Below are 15,440 nucleotides of genomic sequence, written 5' to 3' on the forward strand. Positions count from 1 at the left end.
AGCTCCACCTTTTAGTACCAGATCTGTGTGCTAGGTACCCCAACAGAGGGGGGACCAAACATGGGGACGCTAAGGAACGCTTCTGTTGGGACCATCCACAACTTTTCACTGTGGAGACAGACACAAAGCGCACTGAACTGAACTGAACTGAACTGAACTGAACTGAACTGAACTGAACTGAACTGAACTGAACCGGACTGCTCAGTGGAAACAGGGGCTTAACTTTCCATTAAGCTTTAATGGAGTTCATATGAAGCCTTTGCAAACCATACACACTCAACTGAAGGTTTCATATTGGTGGGTGTTTGCCTTTATGAATATGACATCATACTTTCAGTTTCCCCACCTTCTTATTTACCATGATACCACTGACTGATTGGAAAGCACCTTACTCACAGCAGCACGCCCTGACTCAGTGACACACAGCCACCGGACTGTTAGGTGACTTCCTCAGAGGAAGGTTGAATGTCACTGATTGTTTACCCACCAGAACAACAGGCCACTGAAAATGTGTCCATTCATGCAACAATGTCAAAAAACACCCTTATCCTTGATTCTTCCTTTTTTATCTTAATGTTCTTCCATTAGCCTTGTAGCCAGGGACAGACTGACATGTTAGCACAATATTACCTCCTTGATTAATTACTGATGTCATCTAGCTCTAATATGATGGATAATTATGTCAGCATTTATTCAGGTTATAATTTATTAAGGTGACAGTGGTGTATATTAGATGCTGGCAATGTGAATAGACCATAAAGCTTGATCACAGTCCACACAGGTACGTGAGTGTGATAAGAATTATGATCATAGTTTTGATCAAGAGCCAGTTGCACCAGCTGCTTGTAAATTCACACTCAGCGTAGTTTAATAAGTTCACTTTTACACGTAGTTGTTTCTAAATATTTACAGGAACTGCCTGGTATAACTGTCACCTAACTAACTGAACCAGCTGACAAAGCTAATATATTTTGTATAAAGAATTTAGTTGTTTTTAGCCTTTACTTTTTTTTTTAATCGGGCCTGGGACGAAAACTGCTTCCATGATTTGGGTTTGGGTCAGGCTTGACAGATACTGAGCTGGTTTATGTAGGATCAGGCCTGATTTTTTTAGGCCTAATCAAATCTTTATTAGTAGCTAGACCTTAAGTAGAAACCCGGCCCTTCCATCCACAGTTTTCTTCCTGGATCCTCCTGGTTTCGTCCCATTTTTTTCTTCATCTTGCTCTTCTCATCCCACTTCCAGAATCCATCCCCTCTTGGAGACTTGTATATGGTGGGGTGGGTTTAATGGTTGTTTGATGACCTCTTATCACATCCCCTGGCAACACTGATGCTATCACTCAGCTATCAGCACGCCATCCAAACAATGAAGTGACTGCATCTACACCTCTGGCTGTCATCTTTCTCCCTTTCTTTCCATCTCAGGCCTCGGCTCTGTTACAAAGATCAAACCCCCCCTCGTCCTCCTCTCTGCATTCCAACCCTCGGCCCATCTATATGAACTCTGTCACAGCTGATGCCCTCCGTGCTTTGTATGTGTGTGTGCCGGTGCATATTGTGTGTCTGTGTGTGAAGGATTGCTTCTCTGTGCCTTTCACCCCCTGACGCTCACTGGTCCCATGACAATGCTTCCCTTATATGCACATAACACACAGACGCACATGTGCAAACACACACGGACACACATTACACAGAGCAAAGTGTCAAGTGCGGCGATGAGGAGACGATGAGGCTGCGCCTCGTCACTGCCCTCAGCACCGCAGTCATTACCATCACACAGGCACTGGGTTTTCATGGAAGAAGAAGAAAGGAGCACTTGATGTAGATCCATCTGCAAAAGTTACCCATGATGGTCGCTGCCTCTTCCCCCACCGAGGGCTGAGTTACCTCAGGCAGGCTGAAGAAGCCCATTCACAGGAGAAGATGGCTTGAGGAGACGGGAGGGCCTGCGTGCCAGGCATTCCTCAGTACACAGTGGACACATTATTATGACATTTACAAGGCCAGCTAGATAGATACAGCGTGATATGTGTGTGAGAAAAGCTGGTCCTCTCAGTGTGACTGCTATGAAGCCAGCGCGAGGGCAAACATCAGAGTAGCACAAGAAGGAAAGTAGAAAAAGTTTGATTTATGTTTTATCACATTTGGATGCATGCAGAAATCCAGACCTGCAAATACAACAATAAAACTTTATGTCAGTGATGTGCTGCTAATTATTTAAACTCCAAGAGAGGGTGAGAATCAGACTTCTGTGAATAATAAAGGAAGGATTCTATACTCCACTTTTCTTCAGCCTCTACATAAGAAATATGTATCTTCAGCATAATTCATGAAATGTGACCAAAAGTGTGAGGACACTCCTGCAAACATAAAGTCGTGACATTTTTATTTATTCATTGTAGATTTGGCTTTAGGCTCCTTATGCTGGATTTATACCTCTGCATCGAATCTACGCTGTTCCTGCATTGCAGGCTCTGCGTGGGTGTAGAGCCTATGTCGTACCCTATGCCGTCGCCTGACGTGCACCTCCTGCAAATGTACCTACACATCACAGTGACGCAGACCTCCTGTCTGTTTCTGTAAGCTGAAACCATTTCCCTCAGTGGAAACAAAGCTTTGATTTACTTGTATTTCACAGATAAGAAACAATAAACTGTGAAGACAATAAAGCCTCCACTAAAATAGCATTTTAAGTCTTGTGTGTGATTTATCCTGGCTTCATATGAGCAGAGGAAATCTCTGCTAGCTGCTAGGCTAATTTTTACTATGTAAAATGCCATAGGCTTGTGCTAATAACGTTAGCATGTTGTATTTGTTTGGAAAATATGTTTAGTATAAGACAGTTGTTTTGTCAGTGAACCTTGTGAGTTGTAATGGAGCTGAATTATGTGCCGTTACCTTTGTTAAATGTTGCTGTTGTCTCTGGCTTCATATGAGACAAGGGAAAGATCGCTAGTTGCTAGGCTAATTTATACAATGTAAAATGCTATAGGTGGGCGCTAATAACGTTAGCATGTTGTATTTGTTTGGAAAGCAGTTTAGTACAGACAGTTGTTTTGTCAGTGAACCTTGTGAGTTGAAATTCAGCGTTACCTTTGTTAAATGTTGCTGTTGTCCTAGGCTTCATATGAGTAAAGGGAAAGTCCGCTAGCTGGGCTAATTTATACTATGTAAAATACCATAGGCTTGTGCTAATAATATTAGCATGTAGAAAAAAATGTTAAGGGCTGCTGGCACAACTGACCCACTTGTGTGGTAATTCTATATAGGGATTTTCACAGTCTTGTGCTGTTTTCACACAAGCTACAACACAATGCCGTGAACTGCTAGCTGCATTATTGTTGAGTTGCTGTTAAAGTTTTACTCAAGTGTTTGTTAACATGGCGATGTTGTCTTCGGCTGCTACTCACCACAAAGCAAATCGACTGAATGTCATGATAAGTTTGTATCTGGTTAAAAAATATTTTCGCTTTTCATCAGTGTCTGAGCCCCATTTTAACATCATGTCACAGCCCCATGCACCACATTACACATAAAGCTAGCATAGCTATTTAGCTTACTAAGCCTTCACCACATCACTGGAGCACTTAAAATGTTGAGACCAGCTCGGCTTTGATTTGTGGTGCTTAACACCAATCTGCAGCGACAAGTGTCAGGTGGAGCATCATGAAAATGTCAAACTGTGACTTTCTTTACTTACAAAATCATCTTTTAAATTGACTTTTTTTTCTGAAATGAGGTCCTCTGGTGGTCCGCCAGAAGGGAGGGACTTCATCTCTGTATTGACGTAACTAGACTATGTATGTAACAGTGAAATACTTCAAATGATAACATAATGCAGTTAATGCAGTCACATGAATGTGGCATTTATCATTTTATATAATGTGGTATTAACAACACGTTGTTTAACACATTATATAAAATGTTTGCATGGACTGTGAAATACTCATATAACTCTCTTAACTGCATTATGAACACATTTTTTAAAATAATTATGTAATGTGGCCACAGAGTGCTTTAACTTACATGTGACGTGCGGAGCTGGTGGATGCAACATCAAGACGAGCTGCTGACACGCATTCCAATGTTCCCGAGTCTTGCAAAATCAATTAGGCTGATTGGTCGCAGCAGAGAGCGTTTGTGACACTGAACACTGAAGTCTTTTCCTCCCATAACTGAGATTTGTGGCGTTAACAGCTGTTGGAGGAATGTGTGTGGGAGAAAATGATCAGGTGGAATGTGCATGATCATCACATTGACATGTTTTTGCCTCTGGTATGTTGTTGACAAGCGGAAGTGAACAACAAATTTAGTCATGGAGCCATGAGGAGACAGCGTGACATGCTGTTCATGCCGACGCCGCTCCTGTTCCCCAGTTACCATGTCCCCACATCCACAATGAGAGCACAACATCGGACAATAGATTAAACTCTTATTCACCATTGTATGACAAAAGTGGGTCCATTTTACTGTTCAGCTGCTCCTGGCAGAAGCTGATGGACAGAGAGGAGCAGGGTGCGCTGACGGGAAGGGAAAGTAGATGCAAGATATTCTGTAGTAACATTTCAAGTCCAGATTCTCCATATCTTCCTGAACTTTTCACCTGTAGGCTGACGTTTTGTCTCAGTCTGTGTCCTGCGTCATGTCATCTGTCATATATTTGTCTCATGACGATCTCATGACCATCATAATTCAGTTATTTCAAATAACTGCCGTGCTAACCAGCCAGCTAAGGCTAATGAACATTGGTCACATGTTGAGATTGCATGTAGGTGCTCTGTTTCTGGTGAACTGCATCAACTGGTAGAGCATATAAAATAAACATTTTGGATTTTCCTGCATTTGCTGTATGAAAAGGACACACAAAGTGCTTAAGTCACTACCGACACTTCCTCTTGTTACAACAGGACCCTGAGTCAAAAATATGCTTCTGGCAACAATTAGATTTTACTGAAACTCTGACTGTGCTGCATCAGATTGTAATTTAAGATATGTGTGAGCATCTTTGGTGATAATGAAACCAAAAGAGACACACAGAAACTTCCCTGCTTGCATAATAAATATTCCAAAGTGAAACTGCAGTAGAGTGCTGACCTAATGCCATGAGCTCAGACAGTTAGGGACACCAAAACTGAAACCATCACTTGATTTATGCACTGGTCGATGAAAAGAAAGTCCAGCTGCATCATTGCTGATGGTTGGTTTATCATTTATGTCAAGCCAAAGCCGAGAAAAACAGAAAAGAAAAAGGCTTGCTGTTTGTTTGAGCTTGGTCTTTGGTATTAAGAAGTGCAGTGGTGTAAAGGTGAGGTTGATCGATGGTGAGGAGAGTGTATTTATGTCATAGTTTGATTAGTGATGGATCAGTATATACAAGCATGTTGCTTCTTCCTTCTCCTTATCGGACATTAATTTATGTTTCTTATTGTAAGTATGTTCATAATTTATTGTTTGTCTCTGTTTTGTAGGTTTTTTTCTACAATATATTCTGTTTTTTAATGTTTTAAATCAATTAAATCAAACTCAAGTCAAACTAGCTTGTACTAGTACTCATTGTAGTGGGGCAACCAAGGACATTTTGTTTAAGCACTTGCACACACGCCTACATACCCTCAAATGCAACTGCTTTTCAAATTTATATTATTGAATTTATTTATATTAATTAAATATATAATTGGATTATTTATATAATGTATTACATTCATTTATTTAGATATTATTATTGAATTATTTATTCAAGTTTATTTATATAGCACATTTAAAAACATTTAACGCAGTTAACCAAAGTGCTGTACAAAATAAAAAGAGTATGACACACAAATATATAGTGATATAAAATGTACACAAATGTAAAACAGGATAAAACTGGTAAAAACAATTACATACGTTGAAAAAAGATTATAAAATACTAAAAATATACTGAAACCACTACAACCAAGCAACATCCATTGAACACATTTCAAATTTATTTATATTGTTTATTAAATTTATTTATATATTATTTATCTATATTATTGAATTATTTATCGAGGTTTATTTATACAGCACATTTGGAAGCAACCACAGTTGACCAAAGTGCTGGACACACAAATATAAAGCGATATGAAATGTACACTAATGTAAAACAGGATAAAACCGGTAAAAACAATTACATACGTTAAAATTTTTTTTATAAAATACTGAAAAAATATTAAAAACACCACAACCAAACAACATCAATTGAAAACATTTCAAATTTATTCATATTTTTTTATTAAATGTATTTATTTATTTATTTATTTATTTTTGTATATTATTTATTTACATTATTGAATTATTTATGCAAGTTTATTTATATGGCACATTTGAAAGCAACCGCAGGTGCTGTAGAAAATAAAAAGAGAATGGTACACAAATATATAGCAATATAAAATGTACACAAATGTAAAACAGGATAAAATTGTTAAAAAAATTTTTTTATATAAAATACTTTAAAAATGATAACTAAAATAAAAAATAAAATAAAATAAATAAAAATAATCAAACCACATAAAAACATGTAGGTTTTAAAGTTTGTCTTAAAAGTGTCAATATTAATTAGTCCTCAGGAGCACAGATTCAGCCATCATATGAGCAGAATTAAATGGTCACACACACACACTGATAAAATAAGAACAGGTAATTTAATGGGGATAATATTAATGTTTTATCTTGATGTCATGTCAGTGTTGTTTTTCACTTTCAAGCCTTAAAACACAGTTCAGCTCCACTCAATTGATTTCAATGCTGGGGGTCCTCTGAGGGGCGGGGACAATTAGAGAGTCAGAGGTGATTGGCCAGCGCTGGCTAGACTTGCCCTCAGACTGCCAGCTGATTGGTCAGAGCCCAGCAGGTCCCGCCCACGGGTGGCGCCTTGAACCTGCTGTATGTTCAACCGTTGCGTTCAACCAGTGTTGAGTTTAGAGGGTCTCTGTCTACCGGGGTGACAAGTCCGAGCACAGGAGCCGCCGAGGGGACGTTAACCGAGAAATAAGAAACAAAACACTCTGTTTTTGTCGTTTCACCGCTGGATACGTCACTCGCCCTGGGGTTGGATTAACTTGACACCACTCTTTTTTAGTTTTTCTTTTTAATTTGCTTTAGAAGACGAAACAAACTCACCGAAGACAATGGGATCCCAGTCATCCAAAGGAGATGTGGCCGCGGAGGCGAACGCTGCCGCCGCCGACGGTGCTGCTGTCAAAACCAACGGACAGGTAATTAGCTCACTCTGTCGGTGTGTGTTAGTGATGGAGGGGGGCGGCGACACACCGTAAAAGTTTAATTTCTCACACGAAAACACTTGTTTACCAAATTTACTCGACGCTGAGTCGATGCCAGTTGGATGTGAGGACATTTTGGGGCAAGCCAGGTGGGGCTCAGCATCGCTGTCTCCCGCCGTGAGGTGGTCTCAGAGCACCCCCCAAAAACCATTATAAAGGAGCCAGCATGTTGTGTGTGTGTGTGTGCTGACAGGCTGAGCTGAAGCATGTGTAGTGTGTGTTTATTTGGGACTGAGGTCTGACACAAAATCCGCACAGTGTGTTTGATAGTGCCAGGCATTAAAGGGGGAGAGGGGGGGTGGGGGGGCAGCGCGAGCGCACGTAGGCACTCCTCCCTGTTTAAAGCACGAGCCTGTCGTCTGGACACCTAGTTGACAAACTGGGACTTTCCAAAAATCTAAACATGTGAGATGAGTCACATTAATGATACATGTCATACTTTAGCGCATTATTGGATCATGATGAATGAAAATTAGTATTACACGTTAATTACACCTGTCAAGAGATGAAAAAAATAGATTTTATATTTGTATTTAATTGTTTTAATTGAGCAATTTGCATTTCAAGGTGGTTATTTGGGTTTAAATAACTGTAATAATCAACTGGGAGTGTTTCCATCCTTCCATCGATGAGCTCCAGTCTCGTCTTTGTTGAGCCGATGTCTGTCTGGTACCTCAGCCGGTCTGTGAGGCGCTACCGCCGCCTATCGCCTGATTAGATTACTGCAAGGCGTCGCCTCTGAGCCAGGCGACACGGTGGATAATTGATGAGCACGACGATGCTCTGAAAAGAAACGAGACATGAACGTGTAAAATCGCCCCCTTTGTTTTTCATGCATGTGCATTCAGTTTCTGTTTTAATTTCATCCTGATGTGTCAGCTTTAGAGACTCATGATGATTAATTTGTGTCAACCTCATTTCAGGAGAATGGACATGTGAAAACCAACGGTGATGTCTCCACAAAGCCTGATGGTGATGCTGCCGCCACCAACGGCTCAGCCGAGGCAGCCAAGGAGCCTGAAGCCGGCGCAGGAGACGCCATCGAGCCGGCGCCTGCTGCAGATGGAGAGGCTGCCAAACCTGAAGGCGAGGCTGCAACTAAGGAGACCCCCAAGAAGAAGAAGAAGAAGTTCTCCCTGAAGAAGTCCTTCAACTTCAAACTGAACCTGAAGAAGAGCAAGAAGAGCGAGGCTGTCAAGGAGGAAGGGGCCGCCGCTGCCGCCACCCCCGCTGAGGAGAAGCCTGCCGAGAACGGAGCCGCTGCTCCTGCAGAGGAGAAGAAGGAGGAGGTGAAGGAGGAGGCTGCCGCTGCGGCCGAGTCCCCAAAGGCAGAGGAGGGGCCGGCTAAAGAGGAGGCCCCCAAGGAGGAGGCCAAGGAGGCAGCTGCCCCGGCCCCCGAGGCCACGAAACCAACAGAGGAGAGCAGCTCGACCCCCGCTCCCTCTGAAAAGAAAGAGTGATTGTACCTTTAGCTCACAATGAACTGGGTGAACTGTTTTTCAAGAGAGAGAGAGAAAATTTAAGAGTATATATATATATTTATATATATATGTGTATATGTATACATATGTATATGGATATATGTATATGTAAATATATACACATGTATGTGAGAGACTCCTTCGACGTGCCACTTTTCGTCATGATAACAAGACGACAGACTAGATTCACTAGATCACCTCCCTGGTTACTGCTCGACATCTGGACCTGGACTGAGATTGAGGCTGTGGGTCGGTCGCTATGTGGAAACTGGATTTTAATGGCTAGAACGCGAGCTAATGACACCATGAAGTATAGATGAAGGATGGGTGGAGAAGGACGGAGTCAACGCATCTTTTCCCTTAAAAATCTGCAGATCGAGATGCCTCCTCGCTGAAGGAACGAAACTAGATGAGATACTAGGACACCACCACCACTTGAAATGACTGTTGAATAGAGCAACAACAAAAAAAGAAAAGAAAAAAAAAAAAGAAATCAGAAAATTCAGAGACTCGCCAACTTTTTACATTCCTATATTTTAACCCAAATTTGAAGTATTTTGTGGTGTATTATAGAAAACCATCTTAAAGATTCAGAGAAGCTATTACTTGTTTGTTTAAAGAAAAAAAAAATAGACGACTTTGATTTTTACCTTACTATGAAAAAAGAACACTTAAGCTTGCTATGTTCACTGTTGCGGTTTGATATGAAGCAGAGTTGTTTATCTGTCGTATGTGAGCCTGAATCTGCTTTGTCTCTGTAAATACATTGGATTGATTTCTGTTCTTTATTTTGCTAATGTTGACAGATGTTATTGGTTTTATTGTAAAGTTGATAATGGTAAATAAATGTTGGTTACCTGCCTGTTCGTGTGTCCTTATGGTTATTACATCTTGCATTACATTTGCAGAGGTCGAGGCACTCAGATCTTTGACTTAATGCCACAGTGTAGAAATACTGCAAGATAAAGTCCTGCATATAAAGTCTTACTTAAGTAGATGTACAGTAGTGTAAACATCAAAATGTACTTAAAGTACCAAAAGAAAAAGTAATAAAAAATAAACATACTATTGGACTATGATGATGCATTCATGTGTTTATCACTTAAATGGTGCAGCTGTTAAAGATGGAGCTAATCTAGGTAGTTTAATTTACGTCAGAATTTACGAGTATATTTTCTATTAATCTGGAACAAAAGTTAATAAATGTGGTGCAGTAGAAAGTACAGTATTTGCCACTGAGATGTAATGGAGTACAAGTATTGAGTGGCATAAAGTGGAAATACTCAAGTAAAGTACAAGTACCCTACAATTGTACTTATTTTCTCCACTGTAATAAGTGGTAAACTTTCATTAGAGGATCTGAAGCCTGCTTGTCACATTAAAAGTTACTACAGAAATGTCTATCTTCAAACACACACTGGCAGTAATCTAGTCACAGGATCAGGGATACACAATTTACATTCATCCCCTTCAGGCTGATACTTCATTGACTCTGACAGTTTGCATTTCTTTGGTGTCTGTAAGACTAATGAAAGAAAGAAAACAGAAACTTAAATCAGTGCAGCTGCACCGTGTCCTTCCATATTTGACCTCAAAACCCAATTTAAAACCAGACTTTCACTCTTAGAAGACAAAATGATCCATTCATCTTTGTACAAATCAAAGGGGAACACCACCTAAATGAGGAATTCCAATATTTTATTTTCATTTCCGTGGAAAGCTCAAACAATATTTGTGAACGTGAGCTGCTCTCTCACAAAGCCAGAAACCAGGGAAGTCTCAAACTTGTGATGTCATAGGGTGTAAAGTCTGGAACTGCCCCATAGTCAATGAATGAGCCTGATTTTGTGGAGCCACAGAAGGTTTGTTTTTATACTCCAATGAGCTTTTTTCTGTTGAAGTGTTCTCAGAATACTCACAACATTCCCCTGGGAGCTCTCAGTGTCACCTCAGCCCTGTCTATACAGATATATTTGTAAACAGATATTTTCAGCACCTCCAAATCTGAGGCCATGGTTCTCTGCCGGAAACAGGTGGATTGCCCCTCTAGGTTGGGGAACAGGTACGGCCTCAAGTGAGGGAGTTCAAGTATCTCAGGGTCTTGTTCACAAGTGAGGGTAGAATGGGGCGTGAGATGGATCGGCGGTTTGGTGCAGCATCTGCAGTGATGCAGGCGCTGTTCCGAACCGTCGTGGTAAAAAGGGAGCTGAGCCAGAAGGCAAAGCTTTTGATTTACTGGTCCATCTACGTCCCAACCCTCACCTATGGTCATGAGGTCTGGGTAGTGACTGATAGAATGAGATCGCAGATACAAGCGGCAGAAATGAGTTTCCTCTGTGGGGTGGCTGGGCTCAGCCTTAGAGATAGGGGGAGGAGGTCGGACATCCGGAGGGAGCTCGGAGTAGAGCCGCTGCTCCTTCGCGTTGAAAGGGGTCAGTTGAGGTGGTTCGGGCATCTGATCAGGATCCTCCTGGGCGCCTCCTGTTAGAGGTGTTCTAGGCACGTCCCACTGGTAGGAGGCCCCGGGGCAGACCCAGAACACACTGGAGGGATTATATTTCTCATCTGGCCTGGGAACACCTCAGGGTCCTCCAGGAGGAGCTGGAAAGTGTTGCTGGGGTGCTCTGCTCAGCCTGCTGCCCCCGCGACCTGGCCCTGGATAAACAGATGTAAATGGATGGATAGTTTCATCTACATCTGGACCTCTTGTCCGCACACAAACTGAGTTTTAGGCACCTAAAATTAGCATTTTTTAAAACACCTTGACGTGTAAAACAGTGCATTTGGGAAACGATGGCATCATCTCTTCAGTTCATGCATGCTCATTCTTGATTTGTATAATGAGCGTAGAAACAAGTTGTTAGCACTGCTTGGTCTAACTGACGACTTTACACCACTTCATGGACGAGTGGAGCCGTCTGTTACCTACGCCCGCTGTTTTTGCTCCACCTCAGTGTCCGTGGTTTAAAGTCTGCCAGAAACAATGGATTTGGATCGCGACTGGTCAAACCAGCAGATGGTGGGACACTTCACAGGGTGAGATTGTTGTCAATGAGGAATGGAAGATAGAATTGAGCATGTTTGGGGTGAGCTCCTTCATCCTTTTATTGAACGGGAATCAGCGGTGATGATATCTCAAGTCGGTGTTGAAAAAGCTAAGATACGAATGTGCTCTTTGGAGACCACTGAGGACAGAGACAGCACCGGTCCTTGGCGACATAAAATGGAGGGTGTGGGACAGAATTATTTTCTAAAACTGAAGAGGAAAAAATATGTATACAAAAATGTCTCTATGGATGTAGACAGGACCTTCAGACTTTTTACCCAATTACATCACAAATTCAAGTTTTAGCACTCTAATTTTTGGATTTGGGAGAGAGTTCTTCATACTGAGTCATATTTTTGGACTGTTTCAGACCAAAGGAGGAAAATGTATGAATTTTGAAAATGGGCGTAGCTCCCCTTTAAAGGTTGAATTCATAACCAATAAAACACGTCTCAGTTGAACGCACTCAGGGGTTTTGCTGCTCCAGCCTGTCGAGCTCATGGTGGCTAACGTTAGCAAGTCAGTTTTCTACTTGTGGTGCCTGAAACGCTGCATTTTACCATTCACCATAATCTGGTAATTATCACCTGTTGATACTGTGGCTGTTAATAATCACAGTGACACATTTTGCTTTAACACGCCAGTCATTTTCACAAGGAAACGTCATTTTTTGATAAATGTGACATGAGCAAATAATTGGACCCCAGGTGGCTGCAGCACATGCACATTATTACAGTGGGAGTGATAAGGTTTGTTAATGCAATCCATAAAATCTGAACAGGCCAAACTTTGGCATCAATAAATTTCTGTGCTTCTCATTCATGTAATATTAGCGATTATTGGACTGTCACTCACTCGTGTCGACTAGATTTTATTTACAGATCCCAGAATCACAAATCACACGTTTGCCTCGGAGGGCTTCACAGTCAGTACAGCACCCTCTGTCCTCGACATAAAGAAACATCAATCATTTAACAACAAAGACACTGATCCACCAATAAAAATAAAAGCAAACGCCTAGTATTGTAACTGACATGAGATTAAGTGTCAAATTATTTCACGTGGCGCTCCATTGACACGTCACACGGGTCGTTCGTGTTTTCAGCTGATTGGTTTGAAGGTAAATGAACACAGCAACAGTACCATGTCAGCTCCAGTGACCCCTGACCCTCTATTAGTCGTACGGCCCTGAGATCAGCACCATTACCTCTGCCCTTCCTCTCGCTCCTCCTCCTCCTCACGTCTACAGTATTCCTCCCTGAACACAGCAGTCCTGCTCTGGGTGAACTGACCTAGTTCACATGGTGATATGATGAGTTGAGATCTGAGCTATATTAGACCCAGCCTTCAAACAATTATGAATTATTTAAAGAAAGCTGTGGCTCTGCATCGATACAGCTGTCCAGCTCTGGAAGCAGACGATTTCTTCAGGCCTTAACACTTGATTTATTTCAGTATACATGTCTTTAAATACCAAGCAGAATCATCACAGCTCATACAGAAACTGTGTAAATCTTCCTCGTCTTTACGCTGCACGCTGGCAGCAGGTTCAGTGAGCTGTAAATTATTCATGGCTGCTCCACAAGGAGTTAATCTTTCCAGTGTTCTGTTGATTCACTATATGGCTGTTTTGTTTGCGCTGCATACTACACATGAGATTCTGTGGCTGATCCGCTCAGGGGTGCTTCATTTCTCATTCAGCACTGACAGACAGGGTCTGCAGAGATTTGGAAGTTAGAGCCAAACACATGTGAGCTTACACTGCCACCTGGTGGTCAGTATGTGGAACGCCATGATGCTGCTCACCTATTGTCTGGTTTCCGTCTGTTCCAGCACTAAGCCTGCACCAATATGTATAATCAGTCTCATTGTACGCAGCACTGTAAAGCAGGACAGTGACTACATTTGGAAAAATATACATTTCATGCGTTCTTCAAATCATGTTTGCAGCTGTGTTTTAAAATGAGCAGAAATTGCCAATAACATGCGTGTTCCTGTCTGACATTATTTGCAACATCTGAATGGCCGAAACACACGACACTTCACTGATGAGCCAAAACATTCAAACCACTGACAGGTGACGTGAATGACTTTGATTATTGTGTTCCAATGCATTGTTCTGCTGGGAAACCTGTGGTTCTGGCATTCATGTGGATACCATGTTCCACCTACTCAAACACTGTTGCAGACCAAGTACCCCCCCCTCATGGCAACAGTACTCCCCAGTGGCAGTGGCCACACTGCAAACATCGCTCAGGAATGGCCCAAGGAATGTGACAAAGACCTCAAAGTGCCAACCTGGCCTCCAAATTCCCCAGATCCCAATCTGAATGAGCATCTGTGGCACGTGCCATTAACCCTCACAATGCACTGGTGCCAGACACCACAGGACATCCCAGAGATCCTGTGTCCATGCCTCGACAGGTCAGAGCCAAGTCCGATCCAAGGAGGCCCCACCTTGGATTAGGGGTACATCTGAGGTACCGGCACATCCCAAGAATCCTTGAGCAGATTGGGACCTGGGAAATTTACACCTTGAGCTTTTTGTCACGCTCCACAGGCCATTTCTAAACAGTTTTTATAGTGTGGCATGCTGCTTTTTTCTGAACCTGATCAACTTTAAGGTCAGTAACTCCCCCATCACTCCAATGTGGGACAACTATAGATTCACGTTGAATGGTAGACCACTTAAACATGATGACTAGGAATCCAAGGGTATTAGAACTTTAGACGATATGAGAAACCCACATGACCGAAAACGGATAAGATCACAGTTGACCGGATATTTAGGGGAAGCTGTAACCATACCCAAGATGACAGAAACTGAGACTAAATTAACATCAACGGTCAGACAGAAAGACAAAATTATACAAAGTGATGAACACATCATCAGTGGAAACAGGAGACTGAAGGGTGAGATCATGTCTGGAAAACACTTCACAAAGCATCCAAATCAGTAAAGAACAAAATGACTGATTGCGATTTATTACCTGTTTTCAACTGCAAATAATCCCCAAAGGAAAACTGTTTTATTTAATTATTCGACCTTTACTTAACCAGGAAGTCCCATTGAGATTGAAAATGTCTTTAACAACAGAGACCTGGCCGAGGTAGCAGCCAATCAGAACACATTTAAAATACAACAAATGCAACATATAATACAAAAATCCACAATAAAACAACAACGATTCAAACATAGTGGCCTATCAAGAAAAACAAGCACACGTCTCTGTCACCACTTCCTTTATGATGCCCTTGAATTCATCAATGGATTTAAGTGATTCTGATTTTACACACACAAACACACACACACACACTGCAGCCAACATAACCTTGTCCCATTATCCCCTGACAACACTTAATTTACTGGCCTGTATTCACTGTCTTAGGTGTTTTGTTAGTGTTTTGTATTCTCTTGCAATTTGGATATACACTGAACAAAAATATAAACGCAACACTTTTGTTTTTGCTCCCATTTTTCATGAGCTGAACTCAAAGATCTAAAACATTTTCTACACACACAAAAGACCATTTCTCACAAATATTGTTCACAAATCTGTCTAAATCTGTGTTAGTGAGCACTTCTCCTTTGTCGAGATAATCCATCCC

At 41.6% G+C, this 15,440-nt stretch overlaps 1 protein-coding gene and 1 long non-coding RNA gene across 2 annotated transcripts in view; one reads left to right on the top strand and one right to left on the bottom strand.

Annotated features, from left to right (window-relative positions):
* The window catches only part of LOC126384511 (uncharacterized), a 490,327-nt gene that overhangs the window by 107,564 nt on the left and 367,323 nt on the right, over positions 1–15,440 (bottom strand). The gene's annotated exons all lie outside the window — the stretch shown is intronic.
* marcksl1b (MARCKS-like 1b) lies at positions 6,923–9,647 on the top strand. The gene is made up of 2 exons (XM_050035579.1): positions 6,923–7,238; positions 8,228–9,647. Exons 1-2 carry the CDS (start codon positions 7,152–7,154, stop codon positions 8,762–8,764), a joined length of 624 nt encoding a protein of 207 aa, XP_049891536.1. The 5' UTR covers positions 6,923–7,151; the 3' UTR covers positions 8,765–9,647.

The sequence above is a fragment of the Epinephelus moara genome, chromosome 22, assembly GCF_006386435.1.
Source record: "Epinephelus moara isolate mb chromosome 22, YSFRI_EMoa_1.0, whole genome shotgun sequence".
Classification (NCBI taxonomy): domain Eukaryota; kingdom Metazoa; phylum Chordata; class Actinopteri; order Perciformes; family Serranidae; genus Epinephelus; species Epinephelus moara.

Bases quoted from the DNA above. Each gene is read 5' to 3' on its own strand.
- marcksl1b (XM_050035579.1), top strand. From the start codon at position 7,152: ATGGGATCCCAGTCATCCAAAGGAGATGTGGCCGCGGAGGCGAACGCT. The intron at 7,239-8,227 runs GTAATTAGCTCA...ACCTCATTTCAG, and splicing joins CTGTCAAAACCAACGGACAG to GAGAATGGACATGTGAAAAC.